Source organism: Cyprinus carpio, chromosome A4, assembly GCF_018340385.1.
Source record: "Cyprinus carpio isolate SPL01 chromosome A4, ASM1834038v1, whole genome shotgun sequence".
Classification (NCBI taxonomy): domain Eukaryota; kingdom Metazoa; phylum Chordata; class Actinopteri; order Cypriniformes; family Cyprinidae; genus Cyprinus; species Cyprinus carpio.
In genome coordinates this window covers 19,555,003-19,576,637 of record NC_056575.1, presented here as the reverse complement: position 1 = coordinate 19,576,637, position 21,635 = coordinate 19,555,003, and the positions used below count along the sequence as shown (strand labels likewise).

General features: G+C 36.9%; 1 protein-coding gene across 1 annotated transcript in view; it reads left to right on the top strand.

The window, feature by feature from the left end:
- The window catches only part of LOC109046020 (NACHT, LRR and PYD domains-containing protein 3-like), a 435,468-nt gene that overhangs the window by 370,113 nt on the left and 43,720 nt on the right, over nucleotides 1-21,635 (top strand). The window contains exons 3-6 of the mRNA XM_042746145.1: nucleotides 5,072-5,233; nucleotides 5,423-5,483; nucleotides 6,924-8,699; nucleotides 18,211-18,384. Of these exons, the coding sequence (XP_042602079.1) occupies nucleotides 5,072-5,233; nucleotides 5,423-5,483; nucleotides 6,924-8,699; nucleotides 18,211-18,384 (2,173 nt within the window). The remainder of the gene's footprint in view (nucleotides 1-5,071; nucleotides 5,234-5,422; nucleotides 5,484-6,923; nucleotides 8,700-18,210; nucleotides 18,385-21,635) is intronic.

Here is a 21,635-nt window from a genome sequence, read left to right as displayed (position 1 = left end):
TACTGATATTGTCAGGAAAATACAGGATTCAATTGCAGGTAACAAAAAGTTTATTATGCCCTCACTGGGCAAACAAGGAAAACCAAAATGAAGGATCACTCCAAGAGCACCGGCCAAAAAAGAAACCTCTCAGCAGGGACCGATCCTAGTGCCTCCCGTGACGCAGCGTCAAAGTCACACCAACCAGAGCGTCATTGGGGACGCAACGTCAAAGTCACACCAATCTGAGCGTCTTTGGGGACGCAGCATCGAAGGCCCACCAAACGAGAATGCTTAGAGTGCAGAGAAGAGCTGGAGTCCAGTATCAGGGTCCCAACAGAAATGAGATGCCAGGGCCGAAAACAAAAACTAGTAAAGTCTAGTAGAAAGAGAGGAAACAGTTCTAGACAGAAACAAAATCAAAACACTTGGAGCCTAAGATATAACATAACACGGCAGGGCTAGGCAAACAAGACATGGACAGTCACTAGCGAAGCATTACACAACATACACCGGTCTGACAAAAGACCAAGACTGTAAGCACGAGAAGAATTCCTCAAATAGGGGAGAGCTAATGAGGAAAGATTGGCTACAGGTGTGACAGAACACAGAGAATTAAAGATAACGAGTGGGAGGGGGAAGACACCACACTGACAGCAGAACACATGAGATGCCAAAACAAAAACCCCATGTGCTCAGAGACAAGGCACAAGATACAATGACAAATACACCGCAACTCAGACCTAAGTCATGACAGATATGGTAGAGGATGAAAGTGTTTTTAAAACACCTGCAATAAAATGAAAAATGAAGAAAAGAGGTCACGGGAAGAGAGAGGAAGGAAAGTAACTGCAGATGAAGTGGTAGGGAAAGGTGATGAAAGTCCTGCGAATCAGATAAAAGTACCGCTAATGAGTCTGCGCTAGAAAGTGAGTCTTCAGGGTCTGTGAATACAGAATCACAAAAAAGATCTGTTAGAAGTGCTTATACACTTGAGAAAATCAGAAAAATTCCTACAAACAACCAAAGGAATGAAAGGGGTGAAAGTGGAAGATTATTTTCCTGATCGTGAGCTGTTTAGCTCAGACAGAATGCTGATAAGAGAGAAGGATACAAATAGCTTCTCTGATCAAGAAATCTTTAGACTAAAGAAAACTGTACAGAAATTTTTACAGTTGTTTGATGAATTTGAAATTGAATGAGTTTTTATCTTTCTTGTGGGGTATTTGTGGCTGGTCTGTCCTTGTCTGATCTTTATTCATTCCTTTATGAGTTCGATAAGACTGGGCACACTTAATATAAATGGTGCACGAGACAGTGGAAAAAGAGCAATGCTTTATGAGCTAATAAGACAAAAGAAATATGATGTGATGTTTGTTCAAGAAACACACAGTGATGCTCGAAATGAGAATGACTGGAAAATGGAATGGGATGGGGAAATAATTTTAAGTCATAAAAGTTCATCGAGTGGTGGTGTAGCAGTCCTTTTTCAAATACATTTCAGGCCTTTATCTTATGAGGTTGAACATGTTGTTGAAGGACAACTATTGAAAATTAGAGCAAAATTTGATAAGTTCATTTTGGTTTTTGTGAATATTTATGTACCTGTTCTTGGTCCTGAGAGAATTGGTTTTATAAATAAGTTGTATAATACTGTCTCTATTCTTAAACAAGATGAGTATATGTTTATGGGAGGGTATTTTAACTGCACAGCAAATGATAAAGTAGATAGAAATCATAAGGAGCCCCATATTTTATTGTTTTAAGCATCATTTTAATGTTATAAAGAAATGTACAATTTTACCTGTAGGTTTTTCAGACCACTGTCTAGTTGATTGTAGTGTTTTTATAGCAAATATAACATTTAAAAATGCTTATTGGCATTTTAATGTTTCTTTTTTGCAGGATATGTTTTTTATTGAAACATTTACTTTTTTTTTGGAAACAGTTTGGTTTTAGAAAACATGAATATAAATCGCTATGACAGTGGTGGGATCGTGGTAAAGTGGAGATACAGCAACTGTGCCGCCAGTACACTTTCAATGTTTCTAGAGACATTTCCCAGTCAATGAGAGACCTAGAAGTTAAAATAATGGTATTGCAAAGATAATAGTGGGTACAGGAAATCAGGGGCATATTGAGCTCCTTAAAACAAAAAGGAAAGCTTTAGATGACCTTTTGGGTGTTAAAGCACAGGGGGCATTGGTTCGCTCTCTTTTTCAGAGTGTCAAGGAGATGGATGGCCCAACCAGGTTCTTCTTTAGTCTAGAGAAAAATAATGGACAAAGTCGATGTATTCGTTCATTGTATTCGACAACTGGAATAGATATAACAGAGCCAAATGATATTAGGAAAAGGGTTGTGTTATTCTATTCAGAATTGTATAAGAGTGAGAGTCTGGAAGTGGATGAGTCAGCCAGTTCGTTTTATACAGGACTGCCGAAAGTGCCAAATGAAGCGAATGCTGAACTTCAGAGGCCCATTTCAGCAGGAGAATTGCAGATTGCACTGCAGAGCATGAAATGTGGCAGGGCACCTGGAATGGATGGTTTCCATGTTGAATTTTACAGGGTGTTTTGTGTGCCCCTTTTAAAATTCAAAGAGGGATCAGACAAGGATGTGCTCTATCAGGAATGTTATATGCTTTGGCTGTTGAACCTCTGCTAGTGAAAATTAGAGAAAGCATTGAAGGTTGGTCCATACCATACTCAAATGAAAGAATAAAGTTATCGGCTTATGCCGATGATATTATTGTTTTAATTAAGGACCAAAATAATATAATGGGGTTAAAGAATAGTATTGATATTTTTGGCCTTATTTCTTCGGCCAAAGTAAATTGGTCAAAAAGTGAAGCTTTGCTGTGTGGTAAATGGTTTGGAGGTCCTCCTAAATTACCAGGAGGTTTGTCATGGAAGAGTGATGGAATAAAGTATTTGGGGTCTATCTTGGGAATAATTATATGCTGCAAAGAAATTGGGAAGGTGTTTTAGAAAAGGTAAAAGGAAAATTTGAAAAATGGAAGTGGCTTTTGCCTAAGATGTCATTTAGAGGGAGAGTTATTGTGATTAATAATTTGGTTGCATCAATGTTATGGCATCGTTTGATTTGTGTTGATCCTCCTAATGGACTTTTGGCAAAACCTGCAAGCTATTATTGTAGATTTTTTCTGGAATGGATATCACTGGATTGCCCAGAGCATACTTTTTCTTCCTAGGGAGAAGGGAGGACAATGACTTATACATCTGGCCAGCGACTGTTGTTTATACAGAGATTCTTAACAGGACTAGAGGTTTTGGTCTGGAGGAAAGTAGCTGACATTATTTTTAAATGGGTCAGCGGTTTGGATTTGAACTCTGTACTCTTTTTAATGGACTCCAGCAAACTACAGATCAATGCATCAATTCAATTCTACAAAGGACTCTTTAACATCTGGCAACTATTTAAGAAACCGAGGCAAGACACATCATCTCTGTACTGGCTGCTTAAGGAACCCCTTGTTCATGGAGCGAGGTTGGATGTGGCTTGTGAAGTCACACCAGGATTATCTCAAATCTTATGCTCATCAAAGGCTCTAAGGCTACATAATTTTAATGGACATTGGTGGTCCTGAGCTAAGCAATGTTCAGGCAGTTGCATCTTTTTTGAGAGTTCAGTCTGTACGTCAGTTTGGAAAGATTATAGATTTGCTAATGCAAAGGTTGACAGTAAAAGAAAAAACACAGTTGAAGGAATATTATAATGGTAAGATTGTTCCTGTTAATTCAGATCCATTTCCAAACATTTTTATCACTCCTGATTTAAAGTGCTTAAATATATATATATTTTTTTTTTTGGACTTGGAAGGTCTGGAGGATCTGAACTTTCAAGATGCTCGAAGTAAAGTGTTGTATAAATGCTGTGTTAAGGTTTTGAATAAAACTTTTCTTAGGGAACGAAAGGATAAAATATGGAGAGAAAAGTTGAGGTTGGAAGATGATGTAAAACCTGTATGGAGAATTCTTTATAAAACACTTTTGGAAAAGTGTACAGGTGATGTTCAGTGGAAGATACTGCATGGCATAGTTGCTGTTAATGCGTTTGTGAGTGTTATTAATTCTAATGTGTCTGACAAGTGCCCATTCTGTAAAAAAGGGGAAACAATTTGTCATCGTAAATTTTTTTTAGTGTTCAAGATTGGAAAATTTGTTTAATATACTTACCCTAATGTTTTCTAATTTTGGTGCAATTTTTAAGAGTTTTATCTTTGGCACATTTTATAGAGCAGCTCACAGAACTAAAAGTCAATTGCTGAATTTTTTAATTGGACAAGCTAAGAGAGCTATTTACATTACGAGGCAAAGAAAAATAGAAGATAGAGAAGCACAAAAAGTAGAATTGGTTTTTAAAAGATTGGTGAAAGGTTGAATCTTGATTGATTTTAACTTTTAGAAGTTGATTAATGACTATGAAAGTTTTTTGCATAGGTGGAGGTATAATGAAGGTATTTGTACAGTAGTGGATGAAATGTTGGTTTTTAATTTGGTATTGGAGTAAGTTTTAGGTGTGAAAAAATGGAAACGTGGAAACACCTTGGAAATGTGTGTGATGAGTTTTTAAAATTATATTGTGAATTTGTTTGTATGATTTAATAAAGTTGTTGTGAAAAATTCAAAAAATTATCTCTCTCTCTCTCACACGCGCACACACACACACACACACACAGCTCAAGCTGAAGGCAATATGAAGACATCTTATTCTGCTGGAGCTCATTTACAGGGTAAATAACAATCACTGCTTGTACTGTACATGGAAACAGGAAATAAAACAGCAAATTGCAGGGCATAGCCCAACAGCAGCAGGTCTTACACAAATAAATTTACACTATAAACTATGACCCCCAGTTTACAAAGGACTAAAAAGCTTGATTAAAACTTTTTATACTGTGATATAATTTATTTTTATACTGTGATACAAACTTTTTTTGATGTGTTGTTGTTTTTATTTAGTATCATGAAGGCATCATTACAATCACAAATACAAGTATCCGAGTTATATAAAAGTTGTAAAGTATGTAAATCTTTGTAAGAATCATAAATCTTTATCTCTCTTTCAGCTGATAAATCTCCAGTCCAGATAAGAAGCTGTGCTCAGCCTGGAGCCAATGTTGTTGAAGTGAAAGCTGAAACAGGTGCAAGTGTAAATGCTCCTGTACTCACTGGAAGCACCTTTACTGGACCAGAAAACTTCATCTACAGCTCACATGCTGCAGGAAACGGTACACTGTTATCACTATGACAAGACTCACTACTAATACTAGCATTTGAGTAAAGACTGGTAATGTTACATCCTCGTAGTGAGTTAATGGGACACATGATTTAGCACCATTTTAGTGCTATAGAATACTATCTCAATTATAATTTATCTGTATCTTCTGTTTATTTCTCTCATTCTGTATGCATCTAAGATAAACACAAATGCTCAGAGACAGCAGAGAATAACAGAGAAAAACAAGGTAAACCTTTCATGTATGAAAATTTACACATCTGATTTAACAGCAATGAATGTGATGAATTATCATTGCATTGATGCATTTGGTGTTATTATAGAATAACATTATATAGGCTATTTAATGTGCATATTTGATTTTGCTTTTTGTCAGACTGAAATCCCTGCAGGGATACATATTTAGTCTATGAATGTGGAGGCAAAAGTGCAGCTATTCTGATTTGATTGTCATTTTAGCAATAGCAGGAGGATCCTTCAACAATAATACACAAACACCTGTTATAGGGCCTCTGTCTATTATTTCATTTAACATTAAGCTCAACAAATTAATGTAGGCAAATGAACAGCACACATCTCATAACCGTAATAAAATAAACAGTAAAACAAAAAAAAAGTTGGAGAAAAAAACTTTTCCTTTCCATACATTTAAGGAATAACTCTATAACAAGCAAAACAAATGAGCAAAAACTCTACCAAATCATTTGCATTTTGGTGCGCAAAGTCTTTCACTTAACGTTGATTTTGCGAGCACAGACATTATCAGTGCTAAACTGGACAGTCTTTCTTGTAACATTGATTTAACAGCGTCACCATAACTTTGATGTTTAGAAGCAGCATGCATAGTTATAGGGGAAAACTCAGAGCTAAGTCTAGAGCAGCGGTAGGTAAGTTAAGTCCTATATAGTTGCTGGAAAAAAAAAAAAGTCTCTGAAAAAGAAACTCACCTGCCTATAGCCTTTATAATCCTAAAGACCTCGATTAGCTTGTTCAGGTGTGTTTGATTAGGGTTGGAGCTAAACACTGCAGGAGGACAGCGGCTCTCTTGGACTGAACTTGCCTACCCCTGGTCTAGAACAGGGGTGTCCAAACCTGTTCTGGAAGATCGCTGACCTGTGGAGTTTTGTGCCAACCCTAATCAAACACCGAACCAACACCCTCTTAAAGCCTAGTTCACACTACACGACTTAAAACCTCTGCAGATCCCTGTGCCTTTCAGACTACAAGACTTGATTGTCTGTTTTGAAGTCATTATGGTGTTTACGCTACGTGACAAAACGTAAATGATCGCCACACTACAAGAGCTGACAATCTTGTAACCCAACGACTCTATCCTGTCCCCAAACCACGTTTTGTCACAAAAACACATGCAAGATCACCCACTGATTTTCCCACAATCACAGCTGGACCTGTTGGCGAGCTCGGTAACTTGCAATAGGCTTAAAATCCTGTAGTGTGAACTAGGCATAAGTCTCATTCATTGGCCCTTCAGGAGCATTAATTAGAATATAGACTCACACACAGTTTTCAAGTTTTGTAATGGGAATCATAGACCCTGTCAGAGTCTACATAAAGATTTTATAATCATTATTTTCTTGAATATAGTATATAAAGATTTTATAATCATTATTTTATTAAAAACCAATAACTTACACTTAACTGACTTTTCCATTTTCTCAAAGGCTCAGCTGCAGAGTACAGTGGAGCTACTCATGGAAGGACAAGTTAAAACAGCACTGTGAGCGGATATTGGTTGGTAATTCTCAGACGGGTCATAATAAATACCTGGACGATGTTTACACTGATTTATATGTGGTGGAGAATCAGACTGGAGGAAGAACGAATGAACACGAGGTGATACAGATCGAATCAAATCACAACCAACTGACTGCAAAGGACACGCAGATCCAGTGTAATGACATGTTCAAAGACCATATGGGTCGACAAAACAGAAAAGTGCTGACAGTGGGGATTGCAGGAGTGGGAAAAACTGTCTCTGTCAATAAATTCATCCTTGACTGGGCTAAAGGAAAAGAAAATCAAGATATAGTCTTCATTTTTCCACTCCCATTCCGTGAACTGAATTTGATTAAAGAGGAGTACAGTCTCATGGGATTGCTTCACAGATGCTGCTTTAGTGGCCTTAAAGAGCTGACATCTCTTCCTGAAGATGGCAATAAGGTCATGTTCATCTTTGATGGGCTGGATGAATGTCGCTTCACTTTGAGCTTTGAAGAGGGTGACTGCTTTACAGATGTTAATAAGAAAACCACAGTGAGTAATATAGTTACAACCCTAATCAAGAATCATCTGGTTCCCTCTGCTCTCATCTGGATCACATCCAGACCAGCAGCAGTCAGTCTGATACCCCGAGAATACATTGATCAGGTGACAGAGGTACGAGGATTCAATGATGAGCAGAAAGAGAAGTACTTCATCAAAAACAGCAGTCCTGAGGTTGCTGAAAACATCATCCGTCACATCAGAAAATTCAGAAGTCTGTACATCATGTGTCACATCCCGGTCTTCTGCTGGATCTCTCTCACTGTTCTTCAGCCTCTGCTGGTTCGAGAGAGCAATGACAAAACACCCACAACCCTCACAGGGATGTACACAAACTTTTTACTTTCTCAGAAGCAACAGATGAAAACAAAATATTGCAAGGATCCTAAGGTTAAAGTCATATCTTTTGATGAGATTATTCTGAAGCTTGGGAAACTGGCCTTTAAACAACTACAGAAAGGTAATCTGATTTTCTACAAAGAAGATCTTGAGAAGTGTGGACTAGATGTCAATGAAGGGACTGTGTACTCTGGGTTATGGACCCGGATGTTTCAGGAGGAAAAATCTATGTCAGAGAGAAACGTTTACAGCTTCGTACATCTCAGCATCCAGGAAGTCCTCGCTGCTCTCTATGTGTTTTATATTAACAAAAACAAGAAAGCAAACCCATTTCTTAAATCCTGGAAAAAACTGATACGTATGCTGTCCAAAAAGCCACTGTTTGAACTTCATAAAGCTGCAGTCAAGAAGGCTTTACAAAGTGAGAATGGACACCTGGACCTTTTCCTCCGATTCCTCCTGGGTCTTTCACTGGAGTCCAATCAGAGAGACCTGAAGGAACTACTGCCAGGACTGGAGCTCAAAACAGAGGACACCAAAGAGACTGTTGACTATATCAAAAAGAAAATAGAGAAGGAGAAATCAACAGAGAGGACCATCAATCTCTTCTACTGTCTGAATGAACTGAAAGAGGAGTCTGTGGAGGAAATCCAGAAGAATCTGAGCTCTGGAAAACTTTCAGAGCAGAATCTCTCCTCTGCTCAGTGGTCAGCTCTGGTGTTTATGCTCCTCATGTCAGAAGAGACTCAGGAGAAGTTTGAACTGAAGAAATACAGAAGATCTGATGAAGCACTGATGAGACTGCTGCAAGTCATCAAAAACACCAGAAGAGCACTGTAAGACTCTTTTTAATATTCATTTATATACACTGTTGTTTTAAGGAGAGACACTGCAGGCAAAAACACTGTTTTTAGATGCACATTTCGATTTTGGGCTTTTCATAAAGTGTTCATAATGATTAGTGGAACGAAAACATCCAAAAGACACAGTTAAGTGTTTCTTTTATAGCACTTTATCTATTTGTGTCAATAGATTTCAATTACAATACATTTTTAAAGGCTGTTTTCTCTCAAAATGAGTTTTTCAACATTTTAGAAAACTTGTAATACAAAAAATGTTTGCTATTGTCAATGTAATCAATTAACTGGGTAAGTAAGCTTACCTTATTCACCTGCAGTGTCTCACCTTATTAACTGGGCATTAATTTTACAAAGTGACTTGTTGGCCAAGACTTTTCAGAAAAATTAATAATCTAATCATGTAATTCTATCATGACAATTCTCTGGAGATTTTAGCATGGTGTAATGTCTATTTTGGGGCTTTGTTTCATGTTCTTGTTTTCATGTCTTCTTCTTCTTCTTCTTCTTGTTATATGGCCATTCACTCCTTTGGAGTATTACCGCCAACTACTGTATAACTTATTTACTTGCATGGGGGATGTATCTGTATAATTTTTATTTAATTGCCCCACCCACCCCCAAAGGATCAGATCCCATGCTTTAACTGGCGCTGCGTGTTCAGCTCCTCCAGCTTCCACAGTAGGCTCCTCACTCTCTGAGATGGATGAAAGCATAACTACATCTATATCCTATACTCCAATCCTGTACACTTCAAAAAGGTTAAAACCGCCATATATACCTGATTATCTCTCAAACCCTTTCCCAATAGGTCCACTACACTCACTGGTTTATTCTTTATGTTGCTGAAAAGACTATTACGCTCATCATGATATTTATTACACTTAAAAAACACATGCTCTATTGTTTCTAATACATCACACGCATCACACATACCATTTTCATGTCTCCATTTGTTTTCATGTCTTATTTTGTAGTTTGATTTATGCTGTTTGTGTCATGCTTCCCTTGCCCTCTTGTTGTCTTGCTATTGGTTCCTCTTGTTCTTTGTGTCATGTTCTGATTGGTTTATTGTCTTGTCATGGGATTATCAGTTTTGTTTACTCATTGGTTGTTTTAGTCATGTGCCTTGTTCCCCATTGGTTTGTTCTTGTCATGTGTCCATCTTTGGCTGTTATAAGTAGCCATGTTTTTGCCATTGTGGCTTGTCGTGTATTAATGTTAACGTTTGTAACCTGCTGTCGGTGAGTCTAGTCTGTTCATGCCACGTCAAGTCTGTTCATGCCACGTCAAGTCTGTTCATTCCACGTCAAGTCTGTTCATGTCAAGTCTGCGTTTCTTGTCTGGATTATATTTGGATTTCACTTCTGTAAATAAACTGCACTTGGGTTCTCATTAAGCTCACCTTCAGTGGACATTCATTACACATGGTAATGGATATGACTATGTTAATGGATTTGGTCTTGGCGGAACAGATCTGCTACACTGCTGCTGCTGTTGGTTATTGCTGTAATTGTAGATTATTGCTGCAAGCAAGTACAGGAACTTACTACTGCCAATGCATATGCTGATATGGTGCATATGAAAACAACGCATAGCAGATCTATACAGGTGGAGCTATGGGGGTAGAATTTTTGTGTTATTCCAAATAGATTATGATCCACAAATAAATGAGATTTACAAAAGAGATTTAAAAAAAATTAAACATACTGACAAATAAATAGAATGAGATCCACAATTAAATCTCATAATACAATGTCATTAATCAGATATTAAGTGTCACAAATCTTTTCTATGAACTTCCGTTCACTCACTGCCAGAGGTCACCCGCTTACTACATGGACTCTTGCACCACACCCACTGTTGCACTTCACCCCGGACTACAGTTCCCATCATCCATTGCACTGATTACACACAGCTGCATTATTGCTGTGTACCTGGATTATCTCTGTTTTTCTTACCTGTGTGTGTTTGATAGTGTGCTTTTGTGTATTGCTCTCAATATACCGGTTTCCCGGTGTTCGACCCTGCCTGTGGTAACATTAAGATAACCCACTGTGTTATTTAAATTATTAATATATTATGAATATTTTAATGCTATTGTGTAAATAATATGCAATCAGTCACTACCCAGCTCTGCCTATAGACAATAATGAGCAATAATAATAATTCACCACACTTATATCATTTATATTTTGAAAACAACACCAATAAACTTTAGGTAATCAAAAAAATTTTTATTCAGTACATCGTAGATTTTTTTTTTTCAGGAAACGGGCAGACTATATTAAATAGCAACACGGTAGCGAACAATAAACGATAGAATATTGTTTTATATATTTATATATTAATTATAAACAATTAATAAATAATAAATAATTAATCAAAAGTTGTAACATTTATGGGTAGGCTAAACATCTTCATTTGAATGTGTGTTGTGTGACTGTTTACAATAGGTCTACACTTTGCTCAAACACAGTTTGGGCAAAAATTCATCACTTTGACTATACATTTCCCACAGACAGCAATCTGACACTTCAGGTACTTAGCAACATTTTATTCTGTTTGCATTGTGCCTTAGTGATGCAGAGTCAGAGACGTTTGGATCCATTTGCAGTGACTTATTAGTGGGAAATCAAACAGGCAGATTTCAAACAACAGCATCAGGAATGTCACAGAATATACAGAATCATAAACGGTTACCAGGCAGAGGACGGGGCAGGCGGCAGACGAGCAAACAAGAGAGAATAAACAGACTAGGGTCAGATACCAGGAAAACAACAGGATAGAAACGCTTAGAAAGACTTCACAAATTGCAAGAGTCCAGAAGCAGTTTATATAGAGGAAACAAGGGGGAACACCTGTGCAGGTAATTAGACCTAGGTACGGGGCTGATGGGAAATGTAATTCATGGGATTCAGTACTCAGGTGACGGTGCCCTCCGGTGATCGAAGAGAGCCACAGAGGCGCTATCTGTGACAGCCTTCACCATGCACGTCATTTTCCTCAGCTGATCTGCACTGTCCAGGGGCACGTCCAGGTGCGGTGCCACTTTGGATGCCATCCACTCAGCAAGATCCAGCAAGTTGTAAAATACTGTAACGGGCCACCTTGAGACAGACACAGAGAGGAAGAGAGAACATTATGGCATTATTTAGTCCATTATAATACTACTGATTATGACAATATAATAATAATAATAATAATAATAATAATAATAATAATTTTAGTAATAATAATTATAATAATCTTTGACTGAGTATTAGCGAGCCATCTGGTCGAGCACATCACAACCCCAACTTTGGTTCTGTTGTAGTAGGTTACTGTCTCAGGCTTCCTCTTGTTGTCTGTGGAGATGGCTACATGCAGGTGCTGAGTGCTCAGGATGGTGACATTTCTTCGGGCATTGCACTGATAAACAGTCAGTGTGATTTTATCACTTTTTAGCACCTTGGTGCTGAACAGCTCCCCTCTCCCCTGCACAGAAGGTGGGAGCCCCCGCTTATTCTTGTTGATGGTACCCACCATGCTTGTATTTTTGTGGAGAAGTGTGTTGTCAAGTGGGATGAAAGTGAAGAAATTATCCGTGGTGACATTCCTTCCCTTACCAGCAAATGGCTCCACCAGTTTCAACACCAAACTCTCAACAAGGCATTGTGTGGCTGGTCTCCTGTCATCTTTTCCCAGGTATGGAAAGCCGTTCAACATATATTGGTGTCAACATATGCTGCCAGCCAAAATTTGATTCCAAATTTATCTGGCTTGTTGGGCATGTACTTTGTGAATTTGCATCTTGCCTTTGTGGGGAACAGTTGCTCATCAACAGTAATGTCTGGTCCTGGTCGGTAACATGCATTGCAGTTCTGTGTGAATTTCTGCCACACCTCAGCCATGAACACAAACTTTTCAGTGGTCAAACGGCAGCGCCGTGTTTCCTTCTGATCAAAGCGCAGGTAGCGCATGATTTCCCTAAACTGGTTCCTTGACATTGTGGAAATGAAGAACGTGTTGCCCCATTCCTCAGACCAGAAACTTTCAATATCAATGTTTTTCCCACAGTATGCAGCCCTGACATAAAGTAGTGCAATTAATGCCTTCAGCTCAGCAAGGGACATATCCTAAGCTGTGTCCTCAGTGGCTCTGTGGGATTCAGCCACTGTGCACTCTCGGATGTGCTGCAACAAGCGCAAAAAGCTGTCATCTTATCTTGAATGTTGCACCTTGCGTGTGGTGTGGGGCCAGCGGACTCAGTGAGAATATTTTGGGCTTGCTGTCTCCCAGTGCCTTCACCAGATTTGAGAACAGTCCAACTGTGCCATCTTTCCTGATCTCTTAGACTGGTGCTGGTGGCTCCGTGACACACACAAAAATTAGACAAGGGTTCAACGATCATTTATAAGATTAGCCCACTGGCTAATTTAGCTTCTAGGAAAATGTATCTTTATAGTTTGGAACGACATGGGGGTAAGTGATTAATGACAAAATTTTCATTTTGGGGTGATGTATCGCTTTAAGGTTGAAACTATAGGAGACCACCTATGGCAGTCAGAAAAGTTACAGGCCAATAAGGCAGCGACTATTTGCACTAAGTGAAAATAGGAGTATTTTTGGCAAAATGCTATTTACATTAAGTGAAAATATCCATAGACTATATTTACATTAGTAGGTACATCTAGCAGTAGTTAGATGCTATTTATAGCCTACCTAGCCTAAATAGTGTCAGTTACTTGCACCTCAGTACTGTAGTAAGAAACATTATAAAAAAAAAAAAAGTAGGTAATAACAATACTAATTCCAAATGAGTGTATTTTTTAATTTATCATATGGAAGCCACTTTATTGGGAAAAAATTATTTGTTTTACTGAAAATAAATGCCTTTCCAATCTGCAATGTGATGAGAAAAAAAGAGAATAACGAACTCGTCAAAAGGTGGATTCGCATTCCAGTCATTCACGTCAAAAATCCTCCGGCTACGCGTCTTATCCGCTGTACCACTGAGGTTACGTTATTTATTTATTTATTTTTTGGAAAAACACATTTATGATCATTTTATTTAATGCCTGTGCATGACAGCATACTAATAAAATGATGTGCCCCATGGTAAATCAAATAAATATTATATGATAGTGGTTAAATTATCTCTCTCTCTTCATGTAAGGATTCTAAGATTATTTGTACCAAGTATAATAATATAAAATTTAATAAAATTATAATTAAATTAAAGTGCAGTTTAATGCAGTAGACTGATTTACTGATTTGCTTTATTTTGAAAGGACAATGTTTCATTCTGTTTTGACTTCATTTCAAAAATTAAATTTAAACAATAATACACTTCATTAAAATTTCTGTGATCATTTTATCATATGTGACCCTGGACCACAAAAACAGTCTTAAGTCACTGGGGTATATTTTTAGCAATAGCCAAAATTATTGATTTTTCTTATATGCCAAAAATCATTAGAATATTCCCATTTGAAAGAGGAGGATGTACACAGGTGTAATAATAAGTTTTATGAAGTGGTATCTCATTCATCTTCAGATACTAAAACCAAGTGTGTCCTAATGTTGGTGCGGAGAACTTTAAATATTACTATTTTAGATATAGGTTGTGATACAGACGGAAGAATAACACATATAAAAACAGTGGAGAATAAGAATATTGTATTTCTTTTAGTTTATGCCCCTTGTATGCCTGATCCTACTTTTTTCTCTGTTTTGTCATCCTATCTCTTGAAATTTTCGGATTTTAAAATTGTATTGGGTGCAGATGCAAATTCTGTAATTGTTCAGATTATCTTTGATCCCACTGCCATCTCGTGCCACTAGATGGCGATTTAACTCTAAATTGTTACAGAATTAAAACTTTTGCAGTCAATTCAGAAATAAATTTGCTGAGTTCATTGAAATTAACCAGGGTTCAGTGGATGATCCGCTAACACTTTGGAATGCAGTTAAAGGATATATAAGGAATGATTCGGGGATTACCTGACTGAACCGATCACTCTTCAGAAGTCAGCAATCCGATCTATGAACAAGGGAACATCCCCAGGCATAGATGGTATTCCAATCGAATTGTATACTACTTTTTGAAATTGTCTCAAAAAACTATAATAGTATTCTAGCCTAAGTATCCACAGATTTGGAAAACTGGTCTCATATTCCTACTTCTCTTCAGGCGCGTATATCGATGATTAAAATGAATGTTCTCCCACAAATTAATTTCTTTTCTTCCATGATTCCTCTCGCTCCACCGGTTGGCTACGGGAACAAACTTGATGCATGTGTTTCACGTTATATATGGGATGAGAAACACCCTCGTAATACACTGACTACCTTACAACGAAGTAGATTACATGGAGGTCTTTCTTTCCCCAACTTTAGACCGTATGCTCAAGCCTTTTCCCTCTGCCCTTTATCAGTTTGATTTTATCCTGACACTTCTGTGTCTTGTGTCAAATGTAAGTTGTTTTAGTTGTTGAACATTTATGATTTGTTGACTTTAATTTGTTTTTTTTGCTGTGTGTTTACACGTTCTTTTTGATGCCCAATTCATCCGATTTATGTGTTTACACTTGCTATACCCACTGAAACATCGCACATGTGTTGTTTGTCATTTTTTGTCGCCTCCACATGTGCTTCCTCATGACAATACTGTGACCTGTGCTGACAAAACAAGTCACAATGAGCAATTAAAAAAACAAAAGATAAAATACATTCTCCATTAAAAGACCTTCAAAATTATTTATGATTTGTTGGAATCGGACAAAAAAAACGACTGAGTCACACCCATTTTAAGTCGATATGTGAAGTCCTCCGTCTTTTCTTATTATTTATTACTATATTTCTAATCTAATACAGATTTTTTTTATTTTATCTTTGCTATTATAAATAAGAACATATACAAGAAAAAAAAACAGTAGAACATTTAGCCTAGAAAGAAACAAATAATGCATTATCTTTGTCATTTTATATCTAAACTAAAGCATTCATGTACGAAAAACAAATAATCAAAAAAAATAACTTAGGTGTTCTTTACAAATAAATTGATTATTCAAACTACAAAAGCAGTTCAATGAAGTGCAGCGAGTGATTCCCTCTTTTCTTTTGATGTTAGATTAACATTATGATACAGACATCCTATACTGTAATGCACGGATCTAACATAATGTTACAAATCAGATGTTTTCCCCCAAAAGTTCCCGTAGCATTCACTTAAAACAGAGCAGATTATGTTTGTGTGAATTCTGAAATACTGTAATTCTGTATATGTGTGTAGGCTATTTATCAGGATCGCGCACAGTCAGAAGCGCCATTACATGCACGCACTTCGGACGGCAGTCAGCGCGAGCGGAAAAAAAGTAGCCACTGTAATGTTAATCCTCTCAGAAAATTTACAAATAAAGTTAATTTTAGATGTTTAATTACTGCATGGAGTATTTTCCCCTTTCTTTGCCTGTAGCTCAAAATAGCCTGTGCGAATTTACACTCATTTTGCCTGCACAGGTCACATATGACGTCATTAAACCGTGGAGAAGTACCAAATTGTCGCAGTTTTAATGATGTACAGAACGCAATGCCTCAGAAAATCTAATCTGACTGTTTACATGACGGTCGCATTGGAACATATCTGATTTATATCCGATTTATTACCACATATGAATGAGGCCTGAAACCGATCTCAAAATATCCAAATGCATGCGTTTTTTTCCTGTTTACACTGTCATAGAACAGATCCGATCTGTGTCACATATGAGCAAAAAAAAAATCGGAATTGGGTCACATTTAACTACTAGTTGCATTCTTAATGAGGAGGTGCATGTTTTATTTTCAGATCAGGTATGAGGAATGTTTAAATTGTCTTCTAAAAACCCTAAGGACCAATTGATTCATTGGAAATTGCTGCACAGAGCTTACTTGACTCCAATGAAACATTTTTATATTAATCTGTCATCTTCTCCTAAGTGCAATCTCTGTTCACAAGGATCTTTAGGCACGTTTTTGCATTTTTTTGGGGAGTGCCTGTCTCGCTCACCTTTTTGGACTCAACTCTCAATGAGCAAAGGGTCTGAATACTTAGGACCATGTGATATTTCAGTTTTTCTTTTTTAATAAATGTGCAAAAATGTCAACAATTCTGTGTTTTTCTGTCAATATGGGGTGCGGTGTGTACATTAACGAGGAAAAAAGATGAACTTAAATGATTTTAGCAAATGGCTGCAATATAACAAAGAGTGAAAATTTTAAGGGGGTCTGAATACTTTCCGTACCCACTGTATATATTAATATTACTTAATTTATTTTTATTGTTATTGTTTATTTTATATATATTTATTTTTTCTTTATTTTTTAGTTTATTTGTGTTTTTGTTGTTTATGTTTGGTTTATTTTGATTTGTACAGTTGGTTTTTGTTTTTTGGTATTGTTTCTAGATTAAAATTTCAATAAACAGTTGTTAACAACAAAAACAAAAAATCATTAGGATATTAAGTGAAGATCATGTTCCATGAAGATATTTTGTAAATTTCCTACCTTAAATGTATCAAAACTTAATTTTTGATTAGTAACATGCATTGCAAAGAATTCATTTGGACAACTTCAAAGGAGATTTTCTCAGTATTTTTATTTTTTGCACCCCCAGATTCCAGATTGTATCTTGGCCACATGAAAAGCATATTTATTTAGCTTTCAGAGGATGCATAAATCTCAATTTCGAAAAATTGACACATATGGCTGGTTTTGTGGTCCAGGGTCACATACTTTATTTATATTGTTTTTCATGGGTCGCATAATAAGCTGCCAGATCACTAGCCTGATATGGGCCACATGATCACTGGACTGATCTGGGCCACACTCCTCCCACCAACAATCGGCCCTCATATTGTTTGCCGTGATCCATGCCGTGCCATTATTGCCACACATGGCTCAGCTCTGGCTAAAAGGGTCCATGCCATTGCCTACAGGAGGCCAGCAGTGCCAGCTTGAGGCCACATTTGGGCCAAGTTAATTTGCTATGTGGGAAGGCTCATTATGCAGCTCATTATGCTGGCCTTTGTCTTCTCAGGTGTGAATCACACTAATATTCATGGACAATCACTCCTACCCATAACTTGGTATATGTATTATTTTGTGTGTTGATATTAAATGCCAGTGCATCTCCACCATCAGGCAAGTTGTATTCAATTTCTAGATACTTTATTGTTCTTTATTGTATCGTAAGTTAAGGAAACTTTTGGTTTATTATAAGCATAGGTTTGATGTTTTATGAAGAGTTGAATTATTGAAACAAAATTAAAATATTAACTAAAGGAAGCCTTTTATTTTATAACCTTACAATCTTTTTTGAATTCAATAATCACTGAATACATCATATATAATATATGGTTTTAGCTTTGCTTTAACTATATCACTAGTCAATAGATTTTGCAAGTTGCCATGCAAAATAAACACTTTATTTGTTTATTATTATTATTATTTTTTATTCTCTACACAGGCTACAGTGCTGTAATCTCACTGCTCAGTCTTGTGAGACTTTGACACCAACTCTACAGTCATCAAACTCCTTTCTGAGAGAGCTGGACCTGAGCAACAATGACCTGCAGGATTCTGGAGTGAAGCTGCTTTCTGAAGGGCTGAAGAGTCCAAACTGTCAGCTGGAGATTCTGAGGTAAATAGTTTACCATAAAATAATTAACAAAATGCATCATAATGAATGACTTGTCACCAAAGTTGGCATCTGCTCACAATGGAATGCCAGGACAAGAGACAAAACAACAAAACAGGCATGTAATTTTCAGGAATGTAATTTTTGCCACATATATACATCTGAGAAGAAAACAAATGTTGAAATAGTGTGATGAAAAATGTTGCATTTTTTAAAATACACTGTACAAAATTATAAACGCAACACTTTTGTTTTTGCCCCCACTTTTCATGAGCTGAACTCAAATATCCAATACTTTTTCTATGTACACAAAATGCCTATTTCTCTCAAATATTGTTCACAAATTTGTCTAAATCTGTGTTAGTGAGCACTTCTCCTTTGCCGAAATAATCCATCCACCTCACAGGTGTGGCATATCAAGATGCTGATCAGACAGTATGATTATTGCACAGGTGTGCCTTAGGCTGGCCACAATAAAAGGCCACTCTAAAATGTGCAGTTTTTTTTGCATTAGGCTTGCCACAATAAAAGGCCACTCTAAAATGTGCAGTTTTTTTCAGTGTAGATTCCCATTGGCACTATGAGGGATCGTGTAGGTATTTCAGAGCTGTTGCCCGTGAATTGAATGTTCGTTTCTCTACCATAAGCTGAATTTGGCAGTTTATCCAACCGGCCTCACAACCGCAGACCAGCCCAGGACCTCCACATCCAGCATCTTCACCTCCAAGATTGTCTGAGACCTGCCACCCGGACAGCTGCTGCAATAATCGGTTTGCATAACCAAAGAATTTCTGCACAAACTGTCAGAAACCATCTCAGGGAAGCTCATCTACATGCTCGTTGTCTTCATCTGGGTCATGACCTGACTGCAGTTCGTGGTCGTAATGGACTTGAGTGTGTAAATGCTCACATTCAATGGCGTCTGGCACTTTGGTGAGGTGTTCTCTTCATGGATGAATCCCGGTTTTCACTGTACAGGGCAGATTGCAGACAGCATGTATGGCGTTGTGTGGGTGAGCGGTTGGCTGATGTCAACGTTGTGGATCGAGTGGCCCATGGTGGCGGTGGGGTTATGGTATGGGCAGTAGTGTTGTTTTTGGCGGCCTGTTTTAATTTTAGTTTTAGTCTAGTCTTTGTGTGAAGCTTTTATTTTAGTTTTTATTAGTTTTAGTCACGTTCATACTCTTTTTAGTCTAGTCTAGTTTTAGTCGATGAAAACTGATGACATTTTAGTCTAGTTTTAGTCACGTTCATACTCTTTTTGGTCTAGTCTAGTTTTAGTCGACGAAAACTGATGACATTTTAGTCCAGTTTTAGTCAATAAAAATGGTATTTTAGTCTCTTTTTACTAATGTAATTCTATTTATCCCAGTCAATATAGTACAAGTACCTAGAAGTATAGACAAAATCTAAATTTTCTTTTAGCCAAACCCATTTCAAACAAGGTTATCTTATTATATTATTGTAACCTTATAGACTCTAGAATACATCCATTCCAGACATGTAAGACTCTCTGATTTGAATTTACATTTATTTTACCAACCAAACATGTTAGAAGTACACACATAAATTTAAATAAAGTAAATCATAATAATAATAATAATCTGCAAATTTTTCTCCCAAAGACGAACCCTGGCAGGCCGGCCATCGGTCCCTTTCTCTGTGTCAAGGCTGATTTATACTCGAACTATTGGCGTGGCGGAGTGCATGGCATTTTTTGTAACTTTCCTCATAGCTCTGCATCCAAACATGCACGAGTTCAGGGCGATTCTAGCCAAACATACACGGCTGTCCCAGCGTTTGGGTGAAACTGAAGCAGTTTAATATGAAGTTCAAACTCCATCAGGTGCTTTTTTAAAAAAAAAAAAAAAAATATTTAGCTTTTTATAAACAGGAAAACATTAATAATCACAATTTGTTCAATTATAAGTGTCAGAAACAAAACCTCACCCCTGCCCTCATTCGTAGATGTTATAAGTACAAGTCATACAGATTGTACCCCCCCCCCCCCAAAAAAAAAACTAAATGAGTATGTGACTGACTTTGTAAATACATGAATATATAAACATAAGAGAAAAAATAAAAAACAAAAATGAATATATAAAATTACTTTAATAATGTATACAAATAATATATACCATATATATCATACCTGTATATACTCTTATATTTAAAGAAAACTGTATATACCTACATAATTATACATATACTATGTGAATTACATACATTTACACACCCCATATACCCATGTAAAAACACATTTATACTTATACCCCATGTGTACGCGTACTTGCATACTCATACCATATGCATTCCTATTTGTAACAACACACATACATCTATGCTCATGCGTCAATGAAAAAAAAAAAAAAAAAAAAAAAGTTAACAGTGGGTAAAAAGATTATATGAATGGAAGAAGATTGCAAATGACACTTAACTACTGTCTCTAAGGATGATACTTCTTCCCTGTAACTTTAATACTAACAAAAACTAAAACAAAAGGCTGTAACCATCTTTATCACCTGATTGTCGGAAGTACTACAGTATCTTGATAAGCTAACAACCAATATCTAAGACTAGACAAAGCACACACAGCGCACACCTTTCCTTGATCACGAAGCCTTTAAGTAGTTATAAATCAAGATTAAGTTAGGATTTTATTGGGTTCCAAATTTTTACAAATGTCTTGGGTCTATTTGCTAACTTATATCTCAGCTCTTCGAGGGTAACACATTACTAAGGTCTCTGAGCCAACTCTCAAATATGGGCACCGACTCAGATTTCCACTTCTGTAAAATAGTTTTTTTTTTTTTTTTTGCCAGTATCATGCATAATGAAATGGCCTGTAATAAGCATTTATTTCCTATACTAGAAGTATCCCCAAAAATTTTTGGCTCAGGAGCCAAGTCAATTTTATATGCTTCTGAGAGGAATTCAAATATATGCTGCCAGAAAGGCCAAATTTTATGACATGACCAGAAAGCATGAGACAATGTACCTTCTGCGATTTTACATTTGTTACATGTAGAGGATACATTTGGGTAAATCCTATGTAGTTTGGTCCTTGAATGCAGTCTGTGGATAATTTTAAATTGGATCACAGCATGTCTAGCATTAATAGAACAATCGTGAATTTTATCAAGACAACCTTCCCATGAATCACTAGACAATTCTATAGCAAGTTCCTTCTTCCACTCATGCTTTATATGAAAAGTGTTTGTGTTCACCTTGTCTAGTAATAGAGCATAAAAAAA